Below are 26,641 nucleotides of genomic sequence, written 5' to 3'. Positions count from 1 at the left end.
CATACCTGATCCTAACAATACTTTGATCTCGGCATCCTGAGAATCCAAGGATATTTCCTTCACTTCTTGGTCTCTATCCTGCAGGACCTTCCCTGGTTGTTTCTGTAATTGCTATGCCTGATTGGGCTTTGTAGTCCACTTCATTGATGATGTATAACATTCTTTTGCGTCTTGTTGATTGCTTTCAATCTTGATAACTCCCCACGAACTTGGTAGTTTCACGCATTGATGATAGGTTGATGGTACTGCATTCATGCTGTGGATCCATGGCCTGCCTAATATCACATTATAACAAGATAAAGAGTCAATAACACAAAACTTTTGTAGGGAGTTAGTTCCCTCAATATATATTGGAAGTTTAATTTCTCCCAATGTGTTTTTAGTTTTGCCACTGAATCCCACAAGAACTGAGGACTTTGGGATAATCTCCATTTCCGGGATATCCATTTTCTTCAATGCATCCATCTGTATAATGTTCACAGAGCTTCCTCCATCAACGAGTATCCTGCGCACATAACAGTTAGCTATAAATAAAGTAATTACCAAACCGTCATGGTTAGGATCAACAAGGTCACATCGATCTTCCTCATCGAAGGAGATGATTCTTTGAGTTGTCAACATGGAAGTACGGAGAGGTCTTTCTCCATTGTCCATCTTCGTTTCTTTGGAACTGCTTGTTTTTTGTTGTGAAGACATGATGAAAGGATGAAGGGATGGAGAATGAAATAAACGATTTTGAAAGATTGAAGCACCGATTGCCCCACGGTGGGCGCCAAATTGTTTTGGGTCAAAATTAACAAGAGTAATTTCGTAACCAAATTAGTAAGTGAGGTTTAGGTGCTTGATAGAAATGAACGTAAATGCAATGACACAAGGATTTGTTGCGAGGAAAAAATCCGTTATCCTGAGGATAACAAGAAAAAACCCCGGGCGGTAAAAACTATCACCACCAGTTTATTAATAATCGAGAAGGGTTACAAGTGTTTGGAGCTTTCTTCTTTAGATCGTGTTTACAAAGTAATGCTATATGTAAGTCCCCCCGGGGCGTCGCTGATCGATACGAGATCCGCACGAGGTCTAGGAGTGCGGAATCCTCCTAGACTCGTTTATGGTGTAGAAGACGAAGAGCACGATTACACACAAACAAACACACGAACAAACACACGAATGGGATAAACGAATCTGCAGATCTTTTATATAATAATCAAACCACGTTACAAACCGAACATAAACCAAAACACGTCCGACCCGAGGTGAGCTCTACCTCGGGCCGTCCCACACGACTCTCCCTCTGGGTTTCTCTCTAGACAATTGAACTGAACACACAAAATGCTAACTTTCTGGATAACCAAAACAAAACAAGACACACATATATATATATAAACAACTTCGCGGGCTTGGGCTTAGGCCTGTAGGCGAAGTTGTTATAACTTCGCCTAAGGCGAAGTTGTTCTAACTTCGCCTATGGCAGAAGTTGTTACAACTTCGCCTATGGCGAAGTTGCTAACTTCGTACTTCGTTTCCGCTGAACAGAATTGCATAGCGACGGTCACAAAATGCACCAACAGACTCCTCTTTGACCGTTGCTCTCAATTCTAACAAACACAAAAGATCATCTGTTACAAAACATGCACCAACAGACTCCCTCTTAACTGATGATCTTCTGTTTGCTCTTCAACCAGCCGTGTCTGAAACTGTCTTGTAGCTTCACAAATCTACCAATCACCCAGCGTCTTCCATATCAGATCTCCCCTTCAGTGTAAGCTTCTCCGACTATATAGATTGAGGTCTTTGAAATGCATGCATCCCCGTGCCTAATTGATCATCTGAACCAATCACGTGAGTCCTTCTGACTTCACCAACACGTGAAGTTCTTCTAACTTCACCAACACGTGAAGTTGGGCTCCCTCCACAACTTCACCAACACGTCGGCATACGATAAGGTTTAATCTTCAACTACTCAACATCAAGTGATCAATTTCATCACAAAACCACCTTGACAGAATCTAACACACATGACCATTAATTAATCCGAAGCATCTTCAATCACCAGGGATAACGATCAAGAACATAAACACTTTAATTCCCGATTAAATCCAACTTGTTCCAGGATTTTCACTTTAATAAATAAGCATCACGTTTCAGGATCCAATTCTCGAACGCCTTGAAAATAACATAAATAATATGCTCTGACCGCAATCCAGCAATGACAAAACCTTCAGTTCAATTTGACTTTCTTCAGTTGGTCAACCTCGAACAACAACTATTTCATTTGCCCACAAACACCCAAATATGTGTCAATATCCAGTTTCAATCAATATCCCATTCACAACCTCAACTCCATATCCAGAGTTGACACGTATTTGTTCACACGTAAGACCAAGAGATAACAAGTGTCACTCGTTGACGGAACAACGTCTTCGGTCTCACAATAATCGTGTACACCTGGCCATACAGACGAAAACTCCAAACAATTTTTTTTTTTTTTTAACTTCGCCTAAAGTCAACTTCGCCTAAAAGTCAACTTCGCCTGTCCATAACTTCGCCTGTCCATAACTTCGTCTAAACCCTAAAATTTAAGCGACAACTTCGCCTGAACCCCCATAACTTCGCCTGCGGCGGCTGTTCGGCCAAAAACGCATCAGAAACGTGCCAGAAACACCAAAACGCAGATCTCGAACCATAGCATAAGAGCCTAAGGCTCTGATACCACTTGTAAGTCCCCCCGGGGCGTCGCTGATCGATACGAGATCCGCACGAGGTCTAGGAGTGCGGAATCCTCCTAGACTCGTTTATGGTGTAGAAGACGAAGAACACGATTACACACAAACAAACACACGAACAAACACACGAATGGGATAAACGAATTTGCAGATCTTTTATATAATAATCAAACCACGTTACAAACCGAACATAAACCAAAACACGTCCGACCCGAGGTGAGCTCTACCTCGGTCCGTCCCACACGACTCTCCCTCTGGGTTTCTCTCTAGACAATTGAACTGAACACACAAAATGCTAACTTTCTGGATAACCAAACCTAAACAAGACACACATATATATATATAAACAACTTCGCGGCCTTGGGCTTGGGCCTGTAGGCAAAGTTGTTATAACTTCGCCTAACGCGAAGTTGTTCTAACTTCGCCTATGGCAGAAGTTGTTACAACTTCGCCTATGGCGAAGTTGCTAACTTCGTACTTCGTTTCCGCTGAACAGAATTGCATAGCGACGGTCACAAAATGCACCAACAGACTCCCCTTTGACCGTTGCTCTCAATTCTAACAAATACAAAAGATCATCTGTTACAAAACATGCACCAACACTATAGCTAGCGTATAAGTTGTGTCCTATATGATCTAAATAGCTCCTATTTATAGTTACAAGAAGGATCACTAGATAATAACTAGCGATAAAGAGTATTAATTGTCCTAATTATGATCTTTGAGCGGTTATGGCTTGCATATCTTTGTTACAAACGAGTTGTAACTCCCTCCAACGTCTACAATATTTAATGCTTTATTAATTGCTGACCGTTTCTTGTCGTTAGTATAACGATATATTAAAAATACCTGTTGTTTGGCAGGATACTGTATCCTGAACTCTAGAAACCCATTCTCAACCACATGTTTTTAATTAAACATTAAATATTGTGGCCCATAATTAAAGTTAATAAAAAAATGTAAAAGTTTATTTTGCACTTTCTCTCTCCTGAAAACATATATAAAAATTACTAAAAAAATGTAAAAAAAATAGCAAAACATTTGTTTTTAAGTTTTCGATGTTTTGTATTAAATGTTACAAAATACATTATGTGTGTAAAAAAAACGATAGGGTTTTTACAACTCAAATGTGTTTTCATTCTATACTTTGCTATATTTATATAGAAAAGGGTTCAAATAAGAATATGAAGTTTTCTAGGAATGGTAAGAACCAATAGGTTTTTGACATGTGGCATTATAACTTATGGTGAAAGAATAATTTTAGGAAACTATGTCGGTTATAATGGTGAAAGAGTATTTCTAGAAAACTATGTCGGTTTTTGGTAATTTTAAATCTCAACCGTTGATTAACATGCTCCAATGGCTATGGTTGATTACTAGTCTTCCTAGGAAACTACTTCTCTTTACTATAAGCCTCCCCTATATATATATATGAACCGTTTTCTATATGCGGGGGTTATACTAAAAAGAAGTAGTTTTCTATGAAGACTATGAATAAATCATAGCCATTGAATCATATTAACCAGTGGTTGAGATTTAAAATTACCAAAAACCGACATAGATTCCTATAATTACTCTTTCACCATTATAACCAACATAGTTTCCTAGAATTATTCTTTCATCATAGGTTATAATGCCACATGTCAAAAATCTATTGGTTCTTACCATTCCTAGGAAACTCCTTATTCTTATTGTTTTAGGTAAAAATTAACAAGAGTAATTTAGTAACCAAATTAGCAAGTGAGGTTTAAGTGCTTGATAGAAATGAACGTAAATGCAATGACACAAGGATTTGTTGCGAGGAAAAAACCCGTTATCCTGAGAATAACAAGAAAAAAACCCCGGGCGGTGAAAAGTATCACCACCAGTTTATTAATAATCGAGAAGGGTTACAAGTGTTTGGAGCTTTCTTCTTTAGCTCGTGTTTACAAAAAATGCTATAGCTAGCGTATAAGTTGTGTCCTATATGATCTAAATAGCCCCTATTTATAGTTACATGAAGGATCACTAGATAATAACTAGCAATAAAGAGCATTAATTGTCCTAATTATGATCTTGGAGCGGTTATGGCTTGCATAGCATTGTTATAAACGAGTTGTAACTCCCTCCAACGTCTACAATCTTTAATGCTTTATTAATTGTTGACCGTTTCTTGTCGTTTGGAGGATACTGCATCCTGAAGTTATCCTGAATATACCGCATTTCAGGATACTATAAATCCCATTTATAATAGTTGCTTAATGGTCCAAATCTTTAGGAGATCATGTGAAGTTGTATGACCTGGTAAACATCAAAGAAAGACGATTGAACTGTTAGTATAACGATATACTGAAGATACATGTTGCTTGGCAGGATACGGTATCCTGAAGTTATCCTGAACATATCCGAGCTGAAAATCCGAGCCCTAACACTTAGTTGAACCCTTTTCTATATATATTTATATATATAGAGAGAGAGAGAGAGTGAGAGAGGATCAAGAGAAAACTTATCTTTAAACAGAAAACTTAAAAACTCTTAAAGAATTATTTTTAATTAAAAAAATAAAAAAATATTTTCAAAATTCTGTTTTTGCCATTATTCTTATATTTTCTTACCTTTCACCAAAAAAAAATAAAAAATTAAAAAAACCCATTGTAATGCACATACGTATTATGTGCGATACCGCTGTATTACACATGTGTATTACTATGTATTTTTAAGTTCAATAGTGTTTAATTGCATATATATTTAATATTTGTGTATTGTATATGTGTAGTAGTGTTGCATTATATGGAAAAAAAATAATAATAAAATAAAAGTCGATGTAGTGCACATGTGCATTAATGTTGTGTTACACATACGTACTAATGTGTATTCGATGTGCGTGTTACATATATACAATAGTGTGTATCAAGTATTTGTAATAGTGTTGTATTCTATGCAATACGACGCTTTTGCATATATGCAATGCAAACTATTACACATGTGCACTACACCGACGAGTGTAAGGCCCCGTTACCGGTAGCCCTACTTTCGTGTTGGATTTACTCATAAACGCAGTTCTAAATATCAGAGTTAATTAAAACATTCGCGGAATATAAAAGCTTTCATAAAACATTTCATAACAAAACACGTCTTGTCTTAAAACATCATTTTGTCTTTCAAAATAAACGAAACATTAAACTTAAACGTCTTGAGTCTTTCGATGCCAGCCTCTTATTCAGTGCCACGTGTCTCCTCAAGCGAGCTGCCTCATCCTACTCACCTGTGTGCATACTAAAAGTCAGCTACGCTGAGTGAGTTCTAGTTAATCATACACTATACAATACACATAAACTTATATTCTTTCATTCATACTTTCATACTTTCATACTTTCTTTTGTATTAACCTACTTTCATATCTTACGTTATAAAGAGCATTATGCCCTACATTCCTCGAGTATTATTAGGGCTCGGTACCCTCCTTCCTCGAGTATTATAAGGGCTCAGTACCCTCCTTCCTCGAGTATTATTAGGGCTCGGTACCCTCTTTCCTCGAGTATTATTAGGGCTCGGTACCCTCTTTCCTCGAATATTAGTAGGGTTCGGTTCCCTAGTTCTCGAATATTAGTAGGGTTCGATTCCCTCTTCGTTACCATACAACCATACATCATACCTCGAGTATTATTAGGGCTCGGTACCCTCTTACCTCGAATATTAGTAGGGTTCGGTTCCCTAGTTCTCGAATATTAGTAGGGTTCGATTCCCTCTTCGTTACCATACAACCATACATCATACCTCGAGTATTATTAGGGCTCGGTACCCTCTTACCTCGAATATTAGTAGGGTTCGGTTCCCTAGTTCTCGAATATTAGTAGGGTTCGATTCCCTCTTCGTTACCATACAACCATACATCATACCTCGAGTATTATTAGGGCCCGGTACCCTCTTCGTAACCATACAACCATCCTTTCCTTTTTTTTATTAACTTTATCACATTCATAGACATAAGCATACATATCATACTTACCTTATACTTAGCGTTACAACCTGACAGTACGTGCAATATCCGAAGATCGTTCACGTACCGTCAAGCCATCATTCATACATATCACATTATTCACATAAGGCATACACTTATCTCTTAGGATAAGCGTATTAACAAACATATCGAGTATGCACACAGCCCCGAAAGCATAACACATAATTGAGGCTAGAAACTCACCTGAATCCTGTTACGCTCTCCGTCAATAGTTATTCCCTTCTTGAGCTGTGCACGGCTAACTGTATAATATTTACACGTATCAATTAACTACTACTACTCATGTTGTATTTCTATCTTTATATGACCCACAACGAACGGGGGTCCGGGGGCAGCGCCCCTGGCAGCGGGGTCTAGGGGCGGCAGCCCCTAGCAGGGTCCAAGGGGCAGAGCCCCTGGCTGGGGTCGAGCTGGCCGTAGGCGAAGTTATCTGTCTTAACACATTTTTCATTAGGTTTTTAATTTATTTTCTAAGCGAACTTAACTTTAGGTGAAGTTAAACCTTAAGCGAACTTAGCTTTAGGCGAAGTTATCAGTTAGGCGAACTTGGCCATAGGCGAAGTTATCAATTAGGCGAACTTGGCCTTAGGCGAAGTTACCAGTTTGGCGAACTTGGCCGTAGGCGAAGTTAAGCTTTTAAGGCGAAGTTAAGCTTTGAAGGCGAAGTTAAGCTTTTGCAGGCGAAGTTATCAGTTTGCAGGCGAAGTTGCCCAGTTCGCAGGCGAAGTTGTCCAGTTCAGCTATGGGTTTGGTTTTTATCAAGCATTTTGGCGATTTTAATACCCTTGTTATGGTTCGACATCACCCACTAACGTTCCCTAACCATTTTAATACCCTTTTATTTCCATTAACTGTCTTAACACATTTTCCATTAGGTTTTTAATTTATTTTCAAAGCGAACTTAACTTTGGGCGAAGTTAAACCTTAGGCGAACTTAGCTTTAGGCGAAGTTAAACCTTAAGCGAACTTAGCTTTAGGCGAAGTTAAACCTTAAGCGAACTTGGCCTTAGGCGAAGTTATCAGTTAGGCGAACTTGGCCTTAGGCGAAGTTAAGCTTTGAAGGCGAAGTTAAGCTTTGAAGGCGAAGTTGCCCAGTTCGCAGGGGAAGTTGCCCAGTTCAGCTACGGGTTTGGTTTTTATCAAGCATTTTAGCGATTTTAATACCCTTGTTATGGTTCGACATCACCCACTACGTTCCCTAACCGTTTTCGATCGTATATATATCCCGTATATACTATAAAGCTTGGACCTTTAAGTAAAAACGTTCAATACTACGTAAACTTTAAAGGTCAAGAACATACCTTTAGCGCTTGTTCGATCTTGGTTAGCTTGTTTATGTACTCTAGATCTCGTGTAATAAGATCTAATACCAACTAACGTTTACTCTCTCTCGGGTCTTGCTCGTTTATGGTGTGTGTGTGTGTTTGGAGTGTGTAGAGATTATGATGGAAATGAAATGAGGGTTTAGGGTTTTTGCTTGGTTTAGGGGATATTTATATCCCTTAAAGCCCATGGACCTAAGGCCCATTCTCATTTAACCCATCTCAATTAATCTAAGTCCATGATCCGTTCTTTACTCGATATTAATTAATTAATAACGCGAAATCACTAAACGTAACTTTCTTTATTCAACATTATAAATTTTAGGATGTTACAACGAGGTTACCGACAAGGGTTTTTTTTTTTGAACCAATAACAACATATAAGAATAATGAAAAAAAGAAACTTCAAAAAAACTTTTAAAAAAAGTTAAAAAAGAGTTTTTTAGGAGTTTTTATGTTTTTGCTTTAATAGGAGTTTTCACTTGATCCCACCTATATATATATATATGTGTGTGTGTGGGGGGGGGAGGGAAGTATAGAATGAAAACCCATTTGAGTCGTGAAAACTCTATGTAACATTGTTTTTTTTACATGTAATATATGTTGTTACATTTAATACAAAACATAAAAAAATAAAAAATAAAATGTTTTGCTATTTTTTTACTAATTTTATATATTTTTCAAGAGAGAAAGTTTAAATTTACTTTTACATTTTTTATTAACTTTAATTGTGAACCACAATATTTAATCTTTAATTAAAAACATGTGATTGAAAATGAGTTTCTAAAGTTTTCACAACTCAAATGGGTTTTTGTTCTCACCTAACCCTATGTGTGTGTGTGTGTGTGGGTTTAAGTTCAGGAGAGAATTTAGATTACTGCGAGAAATGCGATAAATGAATATGTGCCAATAGTTTTATTTTAGGTTTAAATGTTTAAAAATGAATGAAAAAAATATAAATGCAATAATAAATGCATTCTCTCTTTTCAACTAATACAACTAATATAACCATAATAAATCCTCTCTAATTAGTATACCTAACTAATTTAACTATAACAATTAAAAAGATAAAAATGCTAATTTAGTTTTATATATAATTTAATTTACCCCCTTTTCATTTATCCAACAAAAATACAATTTATTTATATAATACTATATCTTAAAAAAAACAATTTATTTTCACTCAATTTATTAGCATATATCAACACGTAATTTTTAACAATAAATATAAAAACATAATATTTTTTTTTCAATTGATATACTTAAAAAAATTATTGTGATAAATAATAATAAAAAAAATATCATACAAATGTGTCCATTAAATATAAACAATAAATATACAACCTACACAAAATTATATAACCTACACTTGGTTTGAACAATAAAAACGTACAATATACAAAAAAGTATACAACTTACATGTGTAATTTGACATCAACAATGATATAAACTAGACAAATATACACATATCCCATACGTGTGTAGGTTATATGTTTTCTTATTCTTAGAACAAGTGTATGTTATATGGTTTTGTGTAGGTTGTATATTTTTATTGACATTTAATGCTAACATACGCAAGATAGTTTTTTGTATTATTTATCACAATGTATCTATGTGTTGACGGAAATTGATATATTGAGTTGGAAGAAATTGATTTTGGATAGAAAAAAATTTAGTGTATGAATAAATTGTATTTGTGTAGGATAAAATTTTCGAGTGTAGGTTATATGTTTTTCGTGTGTAGGTTATACGTTTTCGTATGCGTGTGTAGTTTATTGATTTTGAATTTTGTGTGTCGGTTATATGTTTTTCGTGTGTAGGTTATATGTTTTCTTATTCTTATAACAAGTGTAGGTTATATGTTTTTGTGTAGGTACTTTTTTGTTGATATTTAATGCAAACACATGTAAGATAGTTTTTTGTACTATTCATCATAATGTAACTATATATTGATGGATATTAATATATTTAGTTGTAAGAAATTGGTTTTGGATAGAAAGAAATATTAATGTATGTATAAATTGTACTTGTGTAGGATAAAAATTCAAGAAGGAAAAATAAGGTATAAAAATAAATGAATTCTTAATATTTTCTAATTATAATAATTTGATTAGTTATATTAATTAAAGAGGAATCATTAATTAATACTTTCCTTATTTATCTTTAAGCATTTAAAACCTAAAATAAAATTAGTGGCCCATATTCATTTTTCACATTTCTTACAGTAATCTCATATCTCTCCTAAACCATCCCCTATATATATATATATATATATATCAGTAATCAGTAATATATATAAACGAAATCTTTAAAAGCTCTCTGATTGCTCCCTAATTCTCTCAAGCCACCAGATTGTCTTATTTGTAAATAGAGGCTTCTCAAGCATTTGACCCGAATTCACGGGTATGGGTCTCTCCTAACCCAGATAGCTCTTAAACGGGTTGTAGCATCTCATTAAATTAAAAATTAATTTTACCAAATATTTGATATGAAAATCTTATAAAATAGGAATATAATAAAAATTAATATCAAATTTAGAAAAAAGATATTATTTATAATTACAAAACAATTTTATTGTAAAAAAAAATAAGCGGGTCATCGGTCAACAAATCCAGATAGCTTTTAAACGGGTTGTAACATTTCATTTATTACGGGTTATAACATCTTGTAATATTAAAAATTAATTTCATGAAATATTTGATATGAAAATTCTATAAAATAGGGATATATTAAAAATTAATATCTAATTTTTTTAAGAAACTATATTATTTATATTAAGAAATAATTTTATAGTAAAAAAAATATAAGCGGGTCTAATGCTCACCAAACCCAGATAGCTTTTAAACGAGCTATAACATCTCATTTATTTTGAAACCATTTCATCATCAAAATCTAAGTATATTATTAACTTCCTTACAATAGATAAAATTAAAATCCTAAAAATATATAAATATTATAAACGAAAAATGAAAATAACCCCTATATCATTTATTTGTAAAACTCTTTCATCATCAAACACTAAGTATATTATTAAATTTTTACAATAAAGAAAAGTAAAATCCAAAACATAAATATTAAAAAACGAAATATATAAAACAATCCTCATAATACGGGGCGGATCATGGGTCTCATCAAACCCAGATATATTTTAAACGGGTTATAACATCTCATTATTTGTGAAACTCTTTATCATCAAATCCTAAGTATACTATTAACTCTCTTACAATAAATAAAATTAAAATAAAAAACATTTAAATATTAGAAATGAAAAATGAAAATAACCCCATAATACGAGAGGATAAAATCTAGTATATATATAGAATTTCAAGTTTTTTAACACTTCTTTTTGGCGTTGCACATTGCAATATAACGTTAAGACATCTAGTTGATTTTGCTGTTTATGAGGTTTTAAAACAAGATATTTACATTGATTTTGTTTTTTCATCTCACTTCCAATTATAACATGTCTTTAATCTCTCGTTTCATAGAAATAACAATAACAGAAATAATAATAACAACAACAACCCCGTCATTGTATCATAAGTATTAGTATATAACATATAATAATTACTTTTTGTTATTATTGATAGTATTTATTATTATTTATATTGACTTCAAATTAACCAAAACTACATATACATTTACGTCTTATCTATAATACTAATGTATTGGGAATGGCATTTTTTTTCTTTTTTAAGTTTTTATCTGTATAGCATAACACTTTATGCATTCAATTTAAATAATAATAATTTTTAAAGGGGTAAAAAAATCTTTTGCAAGCACATATAACTAGTATACAACAACCTATTTTAATAAAAGAAAATAACTTTAACACGTGTCACTTGAATATTCATTTTTAGTCTAAATTTCTCGCTCAAACTATTCTATTTTTTATGAAAAAATATTATGTCAATGTAATCAAAATATATCAATCAATCCTTTAATCAAATAACTAATTATCTAAATTAAAAGAATTAAAAATATGTCGGTATTTATGTTAATATAATCAAAATATTTAAATCTATAATGAAATTGGATTTAGCTCTTTTTTTTATTATTAAATCGATTTATATACACTTTTAAGTGTTGGAGATGAATGTGGTAAAATTCAATTAATCTACTTATATTATTAAAACAATAACTTTTTCCATAAATAACATTCATTCTTATAATTTTCTATTAATAAAATAATTCAAAATTAAATTAAATTACATTTAACTTAATTATATTCAACATATTTTAATCTATTATACTATTAATGCAAGTGTTCCTTAATGAGTTAGGGTTTTTCTGTCAAAGTTTATGATAATTATTTATTATTTTGGTTTTTGGTTGTTGTTCGGTTTTAGTTTTTATAAATTTGTTTCTTTTCGGTTTGATTTTTTTAGTTTCGTTTTAGATGGGTTTAACTTTATTCAGTTTTTTGTTTCGGTTTTTACAGTTTTTGTTTATGGTTCGGTTTTAGTTTTCAGTTTATCTTTTAGTTTTATTGGTATTTGGTTTTATTTAGGTTTTCGTTTTTGTTTTGGTTTTTTTTCAATTTAGTTTCGTTTCAATTTGTATTTAGTTTGTTTGATGTTTGGTTTAAGTGTCTATTGAAAAAATGAAAGAATATGAAGGGTTCACAAATTAATTAGTGAAATGTTCGCAAGAGTTTCAACTTTCATGTGGGTTGAAATCATTGAAGCTTTATTTATTTATTTTGGATCTTCACAACCAATAATAATATAATGAATTCGCATTTGGTAGAAAGGATTTTAAAATCTAAGAATATTGTATGTGCTACCCTTTATTTTTCTATTTAATCTTTAAGTGTGTTATTTCAATTTTCATTTATGAATATGGGTTATATTAGAAATGTTTCGATTTGTTTTGGCTCAGGTCAAAATGGATTATTTTAAAAGGGTATCAGCTTAGTTATGCTCAACGAGTCAATATAAAAAGGTATTCGTTCGGGTTTCAACGGGTCTTTTTAAAATCGAATCAATTTGGCTCGGGTCAAACCAGGTCAATTTTAGAATATATCGATTTGGTTCGGGTTAAAATGACATATTCTCAAAATGTATCGATTGATTCTGTTCAAACATGTCATTTTAAAAAGGTTTAGATTTGGTTCTGGTTCTCAAATGAGCTTTGAATGTGCTTCAATTTATGAAGGTGCAGGGCTTTTCGCATGAAATGTAAACCAGTTTTTGTAGTCAGTTAGTCACCATGTTTGTTGGATTGGTATATGAATGTTTATGTCGTCCACTGTGTTCCCAATCCAAGAATAAAAGAAGCCCGAATCATTCTTGGATGCTTATCGGAAATCTTTCCTGAATGCTTATTTTCTGATTTGCTTGCTTTCCAGAATAATGTTAGTGAAGTTTGTTTGTTTTATATTAATATTAGTTTTTAAAGTTTATGAAGTTTATGTTTTAAAGTTTTAAATTTTCTTCATAAACATTTTACTATATAAAGTCATTTTTTGTAAGTTTATGTATTTAAGTACTTTGTTTGCGTATGAATATGAATTGAAATTAAAATCATGTTGTTTCAAAAAATATATTAAAAAATAACTTGTCGTTTGAAAATGTATATATGTTTACTTGACGATTTCTATATTTCCACCCGTGTCATGCACGGGTCAATAACCTAGTGATATTTATAGGTATAAGACAAGAAGAAATTATGAACGAATAACATGTTTATTGTCACATATACATTCAATACCCATAGAGTTTCATCCATTTCTTTCGAAACTGTAATTTAAAAGCGTGATTTATTCATGCTAATTTTATATATTATGTTCTTTTTTTATGTCACTCATAATGAAACATCCTATTAGTTTTTGTTAAAATTCGTTATTCTATTAAAAAAGTATTACTACAACTTATAAAATCTTATGTGCATCTTTTTCGTAATTATGAATAAAATTGCGTGAGAATACACCGTGACGCCACGTATTCGTATGAATAGTTCATTTTTAAATATATAACTTGAACTTATAAAATCATTTAATCTAATAATATATATATATATATGTGTGTGTGTGCATTTTTAATTATTTATTTAATTTCTATAGCTTAAAGTATTTATTTTAAGCTTCCCGTGTATCACACGGGTTCTAAAGCTAGTTATTAGTTAATAACGCATATATAATTCACTAGATTAAGTACTGCATATAATTTATTACATTATTTTATGTAATAATTAAATAATGATTGTTATATAAATAATAATAATACTCAAAGATAATCTGTGTTTAAGACAAATCTAATTAAATATCAGGTTAAATATAACTCTTATAAACTCGTCACGAAACGCGGTACATCCGCTACTAATATTTGATAAGGACTTTAAAAGTTTAAACTGCATGTATATTTAAGAGAAGTTATTACTATTGTTGATTAAGACACATCCATCATAGTGTACCAAACAGCTAACTAATCTTATAAAAAGGTGAACAAATAATTTGGTGTTCGTATTATTTTAAATATATAAATGTGGCGTGTCACAGGCCCATAGAATATGCAATGCATACGTGGCAATATCTTAATGGAACACTAGGTTAAGAAAGAAATTATTGAGCAATATAGATTGAATAAAATAAAAGATACTGCAAATCTCTAATATTTTCATTAATAAATCAAGGAATGGATGCACTAGTAAACACCGCCCTAAAAAGTTAAAATTAACGTCCCCCTATAAAATTGATCGCACATATCAATTATTATTATAAAGAAACTCCTTAGAAAAGTTAATTTTTCATTGCGATTTAAGAAGTGGCAATTCTATAAATTGTGTAATAAAGGGCAAGCGTGTCAACTTTAGGATAAACATAAATAAACGTGAGCCATTCTAAACACGTACACAACCGTTACGAAAGCACAAGATTTGCGTATGCACGAAAGATATTGTTGAATCTCTACTAAATGTACACAGAAAATCTCGCAGGATATTGTTCAAACAAGAAATGTGGAATAAAAAAGAGTGACACTTATTAGAAAGGTAATAAAAACTTTTGGTAACTGTATTTATAGAAAAATGATATCAATTTCTCTACTTTTAATAATTTGAAATATACTTCATGAAGTAAAGTAAGACGTAGCCAATACGTACTAAATATAGATTTGACGTATTTTATATGATAGCACATTAACATGTGTTATGACTGGTATTTTAACACGTGGCACAATCCACTGTTGTTAAGAAATGATATGGATCTAGCAATGAATCAGATTAATCCGTGTTGTAGAACCGTGGAATAGAACTACAACGCGCACATACCAAATTAATAATCAGCATATTAGTCTATTTTTACACAAGCCTACCGATATTAGCCCTATAATTAGCAAATTCGTTAGTGGACGAAAGTCATGTGTAGATTTGCTTTTACTTTAATATTCAATCGGCATTTTATTAGTTATGTTGTATAACCTCTATATCCTCAAATGTTATTTACTTCTTTATTTATTTTAGCGACGGATGGCTCGAACTCTCATTGTGAGGGACACTGTGCCTAGTCTTACCACCAAGTTACGAAAAGACCCAAATGTTATCAAATTAAAAGGAGTACAAACAAAGCTTCCAAAGACATTTATCTAACTGAAAATAAGACAAATATGGTAAAGTCACTCCATTCAAATAAAATGTTGCCGGTCTGAACAGGTTATATGTTTAATTCAACACAATTCAATAAAAATTAATATTAACTTTTATTAGCAACTATTGTCTAATATCTTTATTACCAATAAAAATTGATAAATTTGTCGCCAAATCAAGTTGTCCAATATAATACCAGATGTGTCATTGAACCTAAAGAATGCATCAATATCGAAGCAACGTGAAGAAGGCATAATAGTTTATTGTCTCATTCAGTGTCGAGGCAGAGGCGTGACATTCGTTCATATGCATACAAGACTAGCTTTAGATATAAAGAACATGTACGTGATGTCGTGATCAATATCTTGGTAGAGTTTAGAATATAAGCTTTAGATTTATCTAATTGATAAAACTTCATTAGTTTGAGATGATACTAACAAGTTACAAGTAACACATGTTATAGTCACCAATACTTGTTACATTAATTCATTATTAATATGCATATTAGTTTACAAGCACGGTTCTAGTGTAATTTTTTCTAGCGTAAGAGCATTTTTGTTGCTTATATATGAAAGCCTATAATTCATACTTCAACTTTGCAATTTCGTATTTAAAAACTTTGATTTATACACTTTGTCAAACTTGGGAATTACCCTATATAAGAATTTATCTATTTTATCCCAAAATCGTCTCAATGTTGCATATTTATTCAAAATGTGTTCATAATATTCTTATTTTATATCACCAAAGTATATAAGAGTAAGCAAGTGATACAACACAAGAACCAAGCAGAAGAACTAGGACCTATGCATGGTGAGAGCATGGATGGACTATCCAACCACGGTCAATCACTACAACGACCAACCAGTGACCGTGCCTAGAACACTTGAAATCTCCTCTTAACTTTCACGTATTTGACTAGATGCTGATAACATCTCAGTACTAAGAGCTCTTATAGTCTTGGACGATCTTGGTATCTAAGCCTTGCTATATTATGCCAACGGTGCGTGCACTTTCCCTAACGAGACGTTTTGAGTGATCGTATCGTAAAGTGTTTATATATTTGAGACATCAACCATATGCATTTGATTACAAATAGTTTATATCTATTTGATTACAAATAGTTTATATGTACACTCAATACCAGGTCATCATCATATGTGTTATTATTTTTAATAATAAATATATTAATAATTATATGAATGTTATGAATGCTAGAACTCACTGGATAATACTTACATTTGGTATGCATATCAAGTTAGTATGAATAGGCATGGGCATGGCTTCACTGAAGCAAACATTATTTGGCTCAAGAATGATTCGGCATTTATGTTTTGTTATCTTACAATCTTATCTTACAATACTAATAAAAGAAAATGTTGAAAGCTTACGTGTCAAGCTCACATTTCATCAAATTCCTAATCTCTCATCTCATTCATTCTAGCTATTAATGGATCATGGGTTAAAATCATTTTGTCAAACGGGTTATAACTTATAATATAGTGTGGATTATATTCATTATTGAATCAAGTGTCTTTTTCATACATAAGGTTTAACCAACTACACAACTTTATTACCTTTTTTTTAAATTTCTTGCAAATTAACATCTGGTGTTTCCAAAATCATGCTATTTTAGTACTTTTTGTTAACCCTATTTGTTTTTTCCGTTAAGTCTACATTAAATTAATTCACAATTATTTTGAGAATCACAACTGAAATAACAGACCTTGTTTATCTTTATCATTTGACAAAGTCCGTGTAATACACGGGTTCAAAAGCTAGTATTTTTTTAAACAATATGTGTGGCATGTTCAAAACAATTTTAGTGGTTGCGAATGCCATATGAAGTTTAAAAAGTATAACCGTGAATGGGTAAATCCAACTGTAAGTAAAACCCCTACATTCAAGGAATTTCATTAAATAAATAATTTAGAACAACACATTTACATAAAGAAACAAAACCTTAAGACCCGTTGGTTCATGGAATTCAACGAAATTGAATTGAAATTGGAAAACTAATATGTAAATAATTTTGTTTGTTGGATTTTCATGAAAGTCGAGTTGGAAAATATTTCATCAAATTCCATCAACTAATGGAATTTAGCATTTCTTTCCATGTGTGATGAAATTTTAATATTTCTGCTGAAATGTTTCATGATTACAAAACAGCCCTCATTTCATCCCCTTTACAACGATAATTTGACAATTGAACAAGAATCATAATCAATTGACAAGTTTAAGAATAAGAATTAGAATCGAAAATGAACGGCTGAAGATAAACTATCAAGTCAATAAACTATTTATTCGGATTTCATCAGTGCCACCTACTTTTTTTTTCTCTTTCCACGATGATAATCATCACTGAAACCTCAATCAAAATACAACTCATTCTTTTAGAGACCAGATCCATCATAAATCAAAACTAAAACATACCGATGAAAATAAAAACCATTTCTTCGCCGACACACTCTTCTCTTTACACCTTATCCCCCGTAAATGGAAATACTTATGAAATTGGTAGGGATGTTGACAAATAGCGATGGACTTTAAAGTGGATTGGCAGGGATATTTTATGGAAACGAAGATTCTTTCAAAATCAATATACAAAAAGCGTTCTTTGGTACGCATGACACCTGACATTTTTAGGTTTAGTCCACTAACAAACCCAAGTTATCTCCATTAACTCAGTTAGGAAACACATATGCATGTCACGTAAGTATCACGTGGTCACAAATACGAGTATGTCCACAAATGTTGGTGGTCTAATAAAAATAACAAGTTACGGATAAATAATAGCAAGATACAATTATATAAATTATGTGACATGTGTTTACATGAGAAATCATGAGTGTTATTATTTGATTGGTGCATATATAATACATGCTTACATGTTTTGAGATACACTAGGAACTTGAATTAATTTGTTTTACATGTCATACTATATTAAATTAAAATTAGTAAAAGTTTATTTAAAGACTAATGTATCAAAAGTATGACATTTATACAACCAATCATGAGAGTTTATGATTAAAATTATGACAAATTAAGTTGGTGAACTCTTGACTTGCATTTCTTCCTCTCTTGGTCATAAATCCTCTCTCACATATATCATTTTCATTTTCTCTCCAACAAAACACACACATGCACACATTTTGTTTTGTGGATCAAGATCAAAGTATAAGAAGATTGTTTGATTTCATTTCACCTAAACAAGTGATTATTGTATTAGGATTTGATTCATGTCTTTATAATTTGGGTTAGGAAAACCTTGCATCCAAAGAAATGGTAAAAAATCAAATGAGTTCATGTAAAAGTTGAAAGTATGATGTTGTTTGTCTTGAATTTGAGATTGACTTAAGATTTGGGTAAAAACCCTAGTTTTTGGGACGATGATTTCTCATGATGATTAATATATAAATTTTGGATTATTGTTATTCTATGGATCATTGGTTAGTTAGGATGCTATGTACATAACTTGAATGATTGGAATGGATGATTATTATGAAGTGTTCATACATTTCCCAAAAGGGAAACTTTTTATTTTGAGAAATATGTAAAGGCTTAGATAAAATATAATAAATTGATATTGTTGTATGTTTATGTGTATAATGACCATATAAAGCTGAATTGATGCGTTATGGTTGTTTGGAAAGCTTAGGTATACCCAAAAGGGAAACTTTGTTGTTTGGATAATTGAAAAATAAATGTTTTAAGTGTAGTATGAATATGATAATGTTGTGATAATGATAATGTTGTGAATAATGCTAGTCATGATAATGTTGTGAGTAATGTTTAGATTGATGAATAATGTTAGTCATGTTGTATAGAATTGATTAATAAGACTAAACTTATAAACTTACCCATAAAGGAAACTTTATGGTGTGACTTTTGTGAAAAGTGTAAATTGAAAAAAAAAATGTTCATGACATGATGTGGTGTAATGATTATGGTAGCATATATTGTGTTAGTGCATGATGTTCTGCAGACTTATGGATTAATGCGGCTAATATGTTAGCTTTACTCTAAAATGCTTAATACATGAACTATGCTTTGCAACTACTACATGTACTTGGTAGAAAATAACACTTAGCAACTATTAACAGACATGCACCGTTTATAAGTCACCAGCATGTCGACAGGTCAACTGAGCCAAACTTTTGGTCAACGGCCAACCAAGTCAAACTTTTGGTCAACGGTCAACAACAGAGCCAAACTTTTGGTCAACAGTCACAAAATTCAAAAATTTGGTCAAACGTCAACAAAGTAAAACTTTGGGTCAAAACACAACAAAAGTCAAACTTTGGTCAAAAGTCAAACTTTGTCAAACTTGGTCAAGCATAATAAACAATGGGATTGTTTGAATACTGGGAGTTCTAGGAACCATCACACATATACTCACGTACTTGTATGATGTAGGATATTTTATATGTTTAGGTAGTGACCTTTACTTAGCACGCATTCGAGGTGAGTTTCACAATCTATCTCTTTTACTTGCTCTTTTTGGGGGGGAGAAAACATGCACAAACATTTTAGATATTGTAAAACTGTTTTTATCTCATGGATACTTCGTGTAATTTCCAACTAAAAGTCCTCATACACATTCGAACCTTTAACTAAGGTTAGCTGGCGAGACAATATTGAGTAGTACTGCTACGGTTAACAAACCCCACCAGCATTAGTCGTGCTAACTTGACTCGAGGTCGAGCGGGAGTAACATTGACCTATACACGTTGCAAAGTTCTGGTAAGACTTTGCACGATGCACAAAAACGAACACATGTTAGCTTTGGTCGTGATGAAACCCCTTGCTATTGCATCATGATAGAGTAATTAACTAGTATAAAACTTTATTTACAATATTTGCATGTTGAAACAACTTTGTTTTATTTATAAACTTGTGAACTCATCAACTATCATGTTGACATTTTATGACATATCTTTCTCAGGTTCTTAAGGTGCACATCAGGGGTTAGGACACATAATGGTTGCATGGGTTTTATCAAACATGTAAGCGCGTTTTAGGTTTTATGAATTGTAATGTCTGGGAACCTAGTTGTGCACTAGTATTTTGGAATTTATACTTATTTTACGCTTCCGCAAACGCAACACACACAGTAACAACATTTTTCTCATATTACCGACTAATACTGAATGATATTTTACCTTATTAAATGGTTGTTTAGTAAGACAAGTGGCTAAATCCTTGTATATCACGTGCATCGCGGTAAAACTCTGTTAGTTGAAACTGAGGGTGTGACAATACTTCGATTAGATAGGATCTCAGATGAGATTTTTTTCAGACTTTTTAGTCATTGACCAGTGTGGATAAATTTGCGACGGATAATCCTTCGTTGAGTGTATAGAAAAATGTTTAGCAGCCTCAATGATTTTTCATATATTTGTGTACACACACCTCCCTCCCTCCCTTTGCATAAAGTGTCACTAAGGATTATCAGAGGTCTTATTATCATTGAGGGATTAGTCCTTCTGATTTTATTGAAGGGGAAATATTTTGATATTGCTTCCTTTTTATTGTATCGTAGCTTAGTGACCAACCTAGATTTATTGGTTTACATACTTGTAAACCCGTTCTCGGTTAAGTTATTTAAAAAAATCGAGTCATTCATTACCTTCATGGTATTAGTCGATGAAATCCTCCAAACCTTTTCATTCTTAATGGCCGATGATGATACAACCAACAAAAAATCGAATAGCAGTGAGAGTGTTGTTCGTGGCTCACCTTACAACCTTCATCTGTCAGACTACGCAAGATAAATTCATGAGAATGAAACATTAAACGAAATCAATGACGTTGATTAGAACTAAGATACGGAAAAAAATTTATTCGCCAAAAACCAAATTGGCTTTGTTGATGGTTGTATAAAGATACCAACACATATCAAGAGATGGCTAAACGTAACCATGGAGAAAGAAATTATGGCTAACGTGAAATACCCTAACACATATCAAGATATTCGGAATGATCTACAAGATCAGATTACAATACGGATTAATTTCACTTCTAAGCACCACCAAACAAAAAAGGACCTCGGTTTTTGCTTACCACATGAAACTAAGGACTCTATGGGATGAGATAGGGTTAGTTCTTTTGACCCCAAGGTGCTATTACAGTGGATGCACGTGCTGTTTGGTGAAGAAGCTATCAGAACCCAAATCTTGGCCATGAAACCGATGTCAATTTAGGTGGTGTGTTTCATCTCGTGGCCGAAGATGAACAACAAAAGGCGTTGACTGTGGGTAAGAAATGAACCAAAAGGATAGCAAACGGCCTGTGACAGACAAGACCGAACACTGTAAGTTTTGTGAAAATGATGGGCATAACCGTGATGGGAGCTTCAAATGTACCGGGTACCTAAAACAATATCTTAGAAAGGGAAAGGCTGATAAAGGGAAGACTAGGGCGGTGTTCGCGCAAAACGAGTGAAGCCCGATAGCCAGCCAAGCCATTTACAAAACAATATTAATAATTCTTAAAAGTAGTTGTTAATATGCAAATATAACACTAAAACTTAATAAACAAATAGATTATGCTATTTTTTATTCTAGTAATAGAAATACAGGTACCAAAAATCCTTAAATACAGATACGTACCAAAAATACCTGGTACCGGCTAGCGAAGACAAAAAATTCAAGAAAATGTCGATACCTGGACCATACTAATCCTGAAACATCAAAAGTCAGTACCGATGGTACCTGATTTGATACCAGTACCCAATATCGTTTGCTCATGCCTAATCATGATTGGATATGGGGGCGACAATCTTGACCCAAACCATTTCAAATGGGTCAGTTTTGGTTGCTTTAAAAATTAAATGGGTTAGTTTGGGTAAGAGATTTTAACTAAATGGGTGATTTGAAATTCTATCTTGTTATTTTCGGGTCAAAATGGGTCGACAAATTCAAAGAAATGGGTCGATGTGGGTTAGCGTCCTAAGGAAATGTGGCAGGTTTCGGATCGGAACGGGTTTCTGCATGAGACAGGCTTCGGCACGAAACGAGTTTCATATTGGAACGGGTTCGGTTTAGCTTTCAAGCCAACACGAGTTTTCACACGGGACGGGTTGGGTTTTGGTTTCTTTTGTTTCTTTTTGGTCGATTATGGACTCGTTTTTGGTGTTTTGTTTCTTTCTGTTTTTTCAGTTTCTGTTTTGTTCGGTTTCAATTTTTTTAGTTTCGTTTTGATCTATTTCGATTGACTTGGCTCGGCTTTACCTTTTGGTTCATTTTTGGCGATTTTTCGGTTTTTGTTCGATTTCTCGGCGATTTTTTTATGAAACGAGGACAATGGAGGAAATATTTTAGTTTATTTTACTATTTCTTTTTTGTTTTTGATTGAGTTATGATTTTTTTTTATTATTTTTGAATATTTATTGAGGGGTTTTTGATCTTAATAGAAACCATCAGAATAAAATTAAAAAAAAGTAATAAAAATATAATAACTCAAAATATAAATAAAAAACAAAAAATTAAAAAAAACTAAAATGTTCTGTCGTTATCCTCGTTAAAAAAATAAAAAATAAAAAATAAAAAAAAAACCGAGACCGTTCCGACCCTAACCTGTTCGACCCAAACCATAACAACCTTTGTTTAGTTAACCCGTTATGACCATAATCCATTCTGACCCAAACATGTTCCGACCCATAATTCGTTTCGACCCAACCCATGACCTGCTCGACCCAACCCAACCGATTTGCCACCTCTAGTTGGACACATGGATATTACATAATACCATACGGTATAAGTTTTCAAAATTAATTTCATTTCGAAGTAGTCGTAAGTTGGTAAGAATGCTTCCGGAATTGACATGCCGAGTTAATACAATAATACATGTGAAAGTTACATAAATAAATTATAATTATAATATATTAATGGATCCAATGAACTCTTAATGTATCCAATTAACTTGATTCCAAATCAATATATTAAGTTTAACTAAACCTATGACATTTAGAAGAGGGGGCCCACCACCACTCACCAAATACCTTTCAGTCTATTCAAAAAGACATGCTTCCTCCATTTCTACCAGGAAATTTACTTATAAATTCCCAGCCTTCACCTCCCAATTCCACCATCTTTTCTTTTCCTCATATTTTCTCTATTAAACCCCCTTCTTCATTCCTCTGTTCCCATTTCATAATATTCAAACGTCCGAATGACGAATCCGAATGCGGTTGTTTCCGACGCCCAATCCGCCATTGCCATGGCGATCACGGCGGCAGTAAACACCTCAATTTACTCCCAGTCAGTCCCCAATTCGCCTTCCAACATCACTTTGTTTTCGAAAAACAAGTTTCCAAAAATTATTGAAACCGCCACCGGAATAGGCAAAACCACCGGGTGGGTGGAAGCTATGAGAGCTTCTTCACCCACACGAAACTCATCCGAAGATGCTGAGAAGAAAAGAGTTTGGATTGTGAGTAATTATTTCATACTCATTTTGAATGCTCTGTTTTTTAAAAACAAAGAAATATTATTTATTTTGAGTGGATTTTTGATAATTTAATAGATGAAGCATCCTTCTGCATTGGGTGTATTTGAAGAGATTATGAGTGCAGCAAAATTTAAACAAATTGTCATTTTTCTTGATTATGATGGCACTTTGTCTCCAATTGTCGAAAATCCTGATCAAGCTTACATGGATCCTCAGGTTTTTGTCTCTTTATTATGTGAAGAACTACGAGAACTGTATAATACAGTGTTTTATATGGTTTCTCAGTGTATATAATATTAATTCTGAAAAAGAAAAAGAAAAGTTATGTACATATTTATGAATTTTATGTGTTTCTTTCCCTAAAATGGAATTAATGGGTGGCAACAGATGAGGAAGACAGTCAAGAATATTGCTAAGTACTTCCCCACAGCAATAGTCAGCGGGAGATCCATAGCCAAAGTACAATCTTGACTTTAATTTATTGACTTTTAAGTGTTAACTTATAATTTGATTAAATGAAATAATTTTAATTTTATTATTTTCAGGTTTATAACTTTGTGAGGTTATCTGAGTTATACTATGCGGGTAGTCATGGCATGGACATTAAAGGGCCATCATCTCGCAAGCATCAAAATGTATAAGACAAATTGTATTTTTGATTTATTTGTGTGTTTTTGAAAAATTGAAGAAAACTATTTATTACAAAATAAAATCGATTGTAATAATATGTTGTTATTGTGTTTTTAGGGAAATCAAAATGTCCTTTGTGAACCTGCCAAAGAATTTTTGCCAATGATGACTGAGGTAAATATTATTGTAAAAACGTTGTTATTATAAAAAAATTATTCTTGTTGTATAATATACTAAAAATTTTCATCTTTAGGTTTACAAAACCCTAATGGAAAAAACTGAAGGAATTATTGGTGCCAATGTGGAAAACAACAAGTTTTGCTTGTCTGTGCATTATCGATGTGTCGAAGAACATGTACGATATGAGTAAAAAGCATCTTTCGTTGTTTTTTTAATTTGTGTGTTTGTACAAGAAATGACATATTTTCTTAATGTGTATATAGAGCTGGAATGATTTAGCCAATCGAGTTAAATTGGTTCTTAAAGACTATCCTAAGCTTAAGTTGACTCAAGGACGCATGGTTCTGGAGATTCGGCCAACTATCAAGTGGGACAAAGGCAATGCCATTGAGTTCTTGTTGGAATCATTAGGTACCCGGATGTTGTTTAAGTCATTGTCACATAAAAATACGTTTGTCAATATCTATAATAATACACATTGCTATTTGTTTTGCATTTAATGCAGGTTATGCCAGCTCGAAAGATGTATTGCCTATTTATATTGGAGATGATCGCACGGATGAAGATGCGTTTAAGGTAGTTAAAATTAGATTTTATTTAAAGCAATTTATTTTTTATAGGAAGCTAAAGTTTTACTCATTCTCACTAGAAAACGATTTTGACCATAACTCTTCAATAGGTTCTACGGAAACGAAGACAAGGATTTGGTATTCTTGTGTCAAAAACACCTAAAGAAACCGATGCTGCTTATTCTCTGCAAGAACCATTTGAGGTATGTTACTTTAATCCATCGCTCTTAAATGAACAAATAAAAATCCGTCGATTCACTTCACTTATTAATATCCCTATTTGTTTTATAGGTTATGCACTTTCTGCAACATTTAGTGACATGGAAAAGATCAATTCTACACAATCATTAACAAGCATAGTCGTTGAATGGAGAAAAGAAAAACATTAACTTCTCACCTAGAAATTTTCAAGAAGGTGGAGTGATGCTTATGATGTAGGTTTTGTGTTTGGATTACTAGGTATATATAGAAAACAACAATCTTGTAAATAATATCACTTTGTGATTATATGATCAAGACGATATTAAGTTATTGAATCATGTATGAGAAATTTCATACATTGTTTCATATTTTTAATGTTTGAATTAATGTAAAATTATTATTTTAGGGGAAAATGTAATTTTTTCGGTTGCAGTGACTCAATTTATATTTAATTATGAATTTATGGACACAAAATAACCCAGCCAATAGTCGTAATGAGCCGAAATTCACTAACAATCAATCAAGTTTTACTTCATGTCGAAAATATATAATGTCGAACAACTTGTAAAAATCCATTTGACAATTAGATTACACTAAACAAAATCATGATGAAAAATAAGTAGAACAAAATATTTTAGTAAAATTGTCTTAAAAACTTTTATTTTTATATGTGTTCATCATAATCTGATATTCATATTTAAAAATCCACAAGGCATTATTGATCATATATATTATATAATTATAAGTTGGTAAACACCGGCACTTTAATAATACTTTTTGCCTTAACCTCCCAAAAACCCAACCCATACACACACAATTTGTCTTTGAATATGTTTTGACAAATTTCTTCCCTGGTAAGAAAATTTTAAGCCATTCTAGTATTACATTATTTGTAAATGAAAATGATGGTTTAACATGATACGATAGTAGTCATATACTAGGATGTCATTGCTTATGCGTCAACTAGCTAGCTAGAGTTGA

General features: G+C 32.5%; 1 protein-coding gene across 1 annotated transcript; it reads left to right on the top strand.

The window, feature by feature from the left end:
- The first annotated feature begins 23,770 nt into the window (after positions 1-23,770).
- On the top strand, positions 23,771-26,000 carry LOC143535075 (putative trehalose-phosphate phosphatase H). Its single transcript, XM_077029442.1, has 10 exons — positions 23,771-24,062; positions 24,156-24,296; positions 24,468-24,539; positions 24,626-24,715; positions 24,828-24,884; positions 24,964-25,065; positions 25,154-25,301; positions 25,396-25,466; positions 25,570-25,662; positions 25,751-26,000. The coding sequence occupies exons 1-10, from the start codon at positions 23,802-23,804 to the stop codon at positions 25,808-25,810; spliced, it is 1,095 nt and encodes a 364-aa protein (XP_076885557.1). The 5' UTR covers positions 23,771-23,801; the 3' UTR covers positions 25,811-26,000.
- Positions 26,001-26,641: the final 641 nt, after the last annotated feature.

The sequence above is a fragment of the Bidens hawaiensis genome, unplaced genomic scaffold (genome assembly GCF_021521415.1).
Source record: "Bidens hawaiensis isolate Kalapana, Puna unplaced genomic scaffold, B.hawaiensis_p1.1 tig00000055_1, whole genome shotgun sequence".
Lineage (NCBI taxonomy): Eukaryota > Viridiplantae > Streptophyta > Magnoliopsida > Asterales > Asteraceae > Bidens > Bidens hawaiensis.
Note: the sequence above shows the minus strand (reverse complement) of the source record. Positions and strands in the feature narration are given on the sequence as shown.

Bases quoted from the DNA above. Each gene is read 5' to 3' on its own strand.
- LOC143535075 (XM_077029442.1), top strand. From the start codon at position 23,802: ATGACGAATCCGAATGCGGTTGTTTCCGACGCCCAATCCGCCATTGCC. The intron at 24,540-24,625 runs GTACAATCTTGA...TATTATTTTCAG, and splicing joins GCGGGAGATCCATAGCCAAA to GTTTATAACTTTGTGAGGTT. The intron at 25,066-25,153 runs GTACGATATGAG...ATGTGTATATAG, and splicing joins ATCGATGTGTCGAAGAACAT to AGCTGGAATGATTTAGCCAA.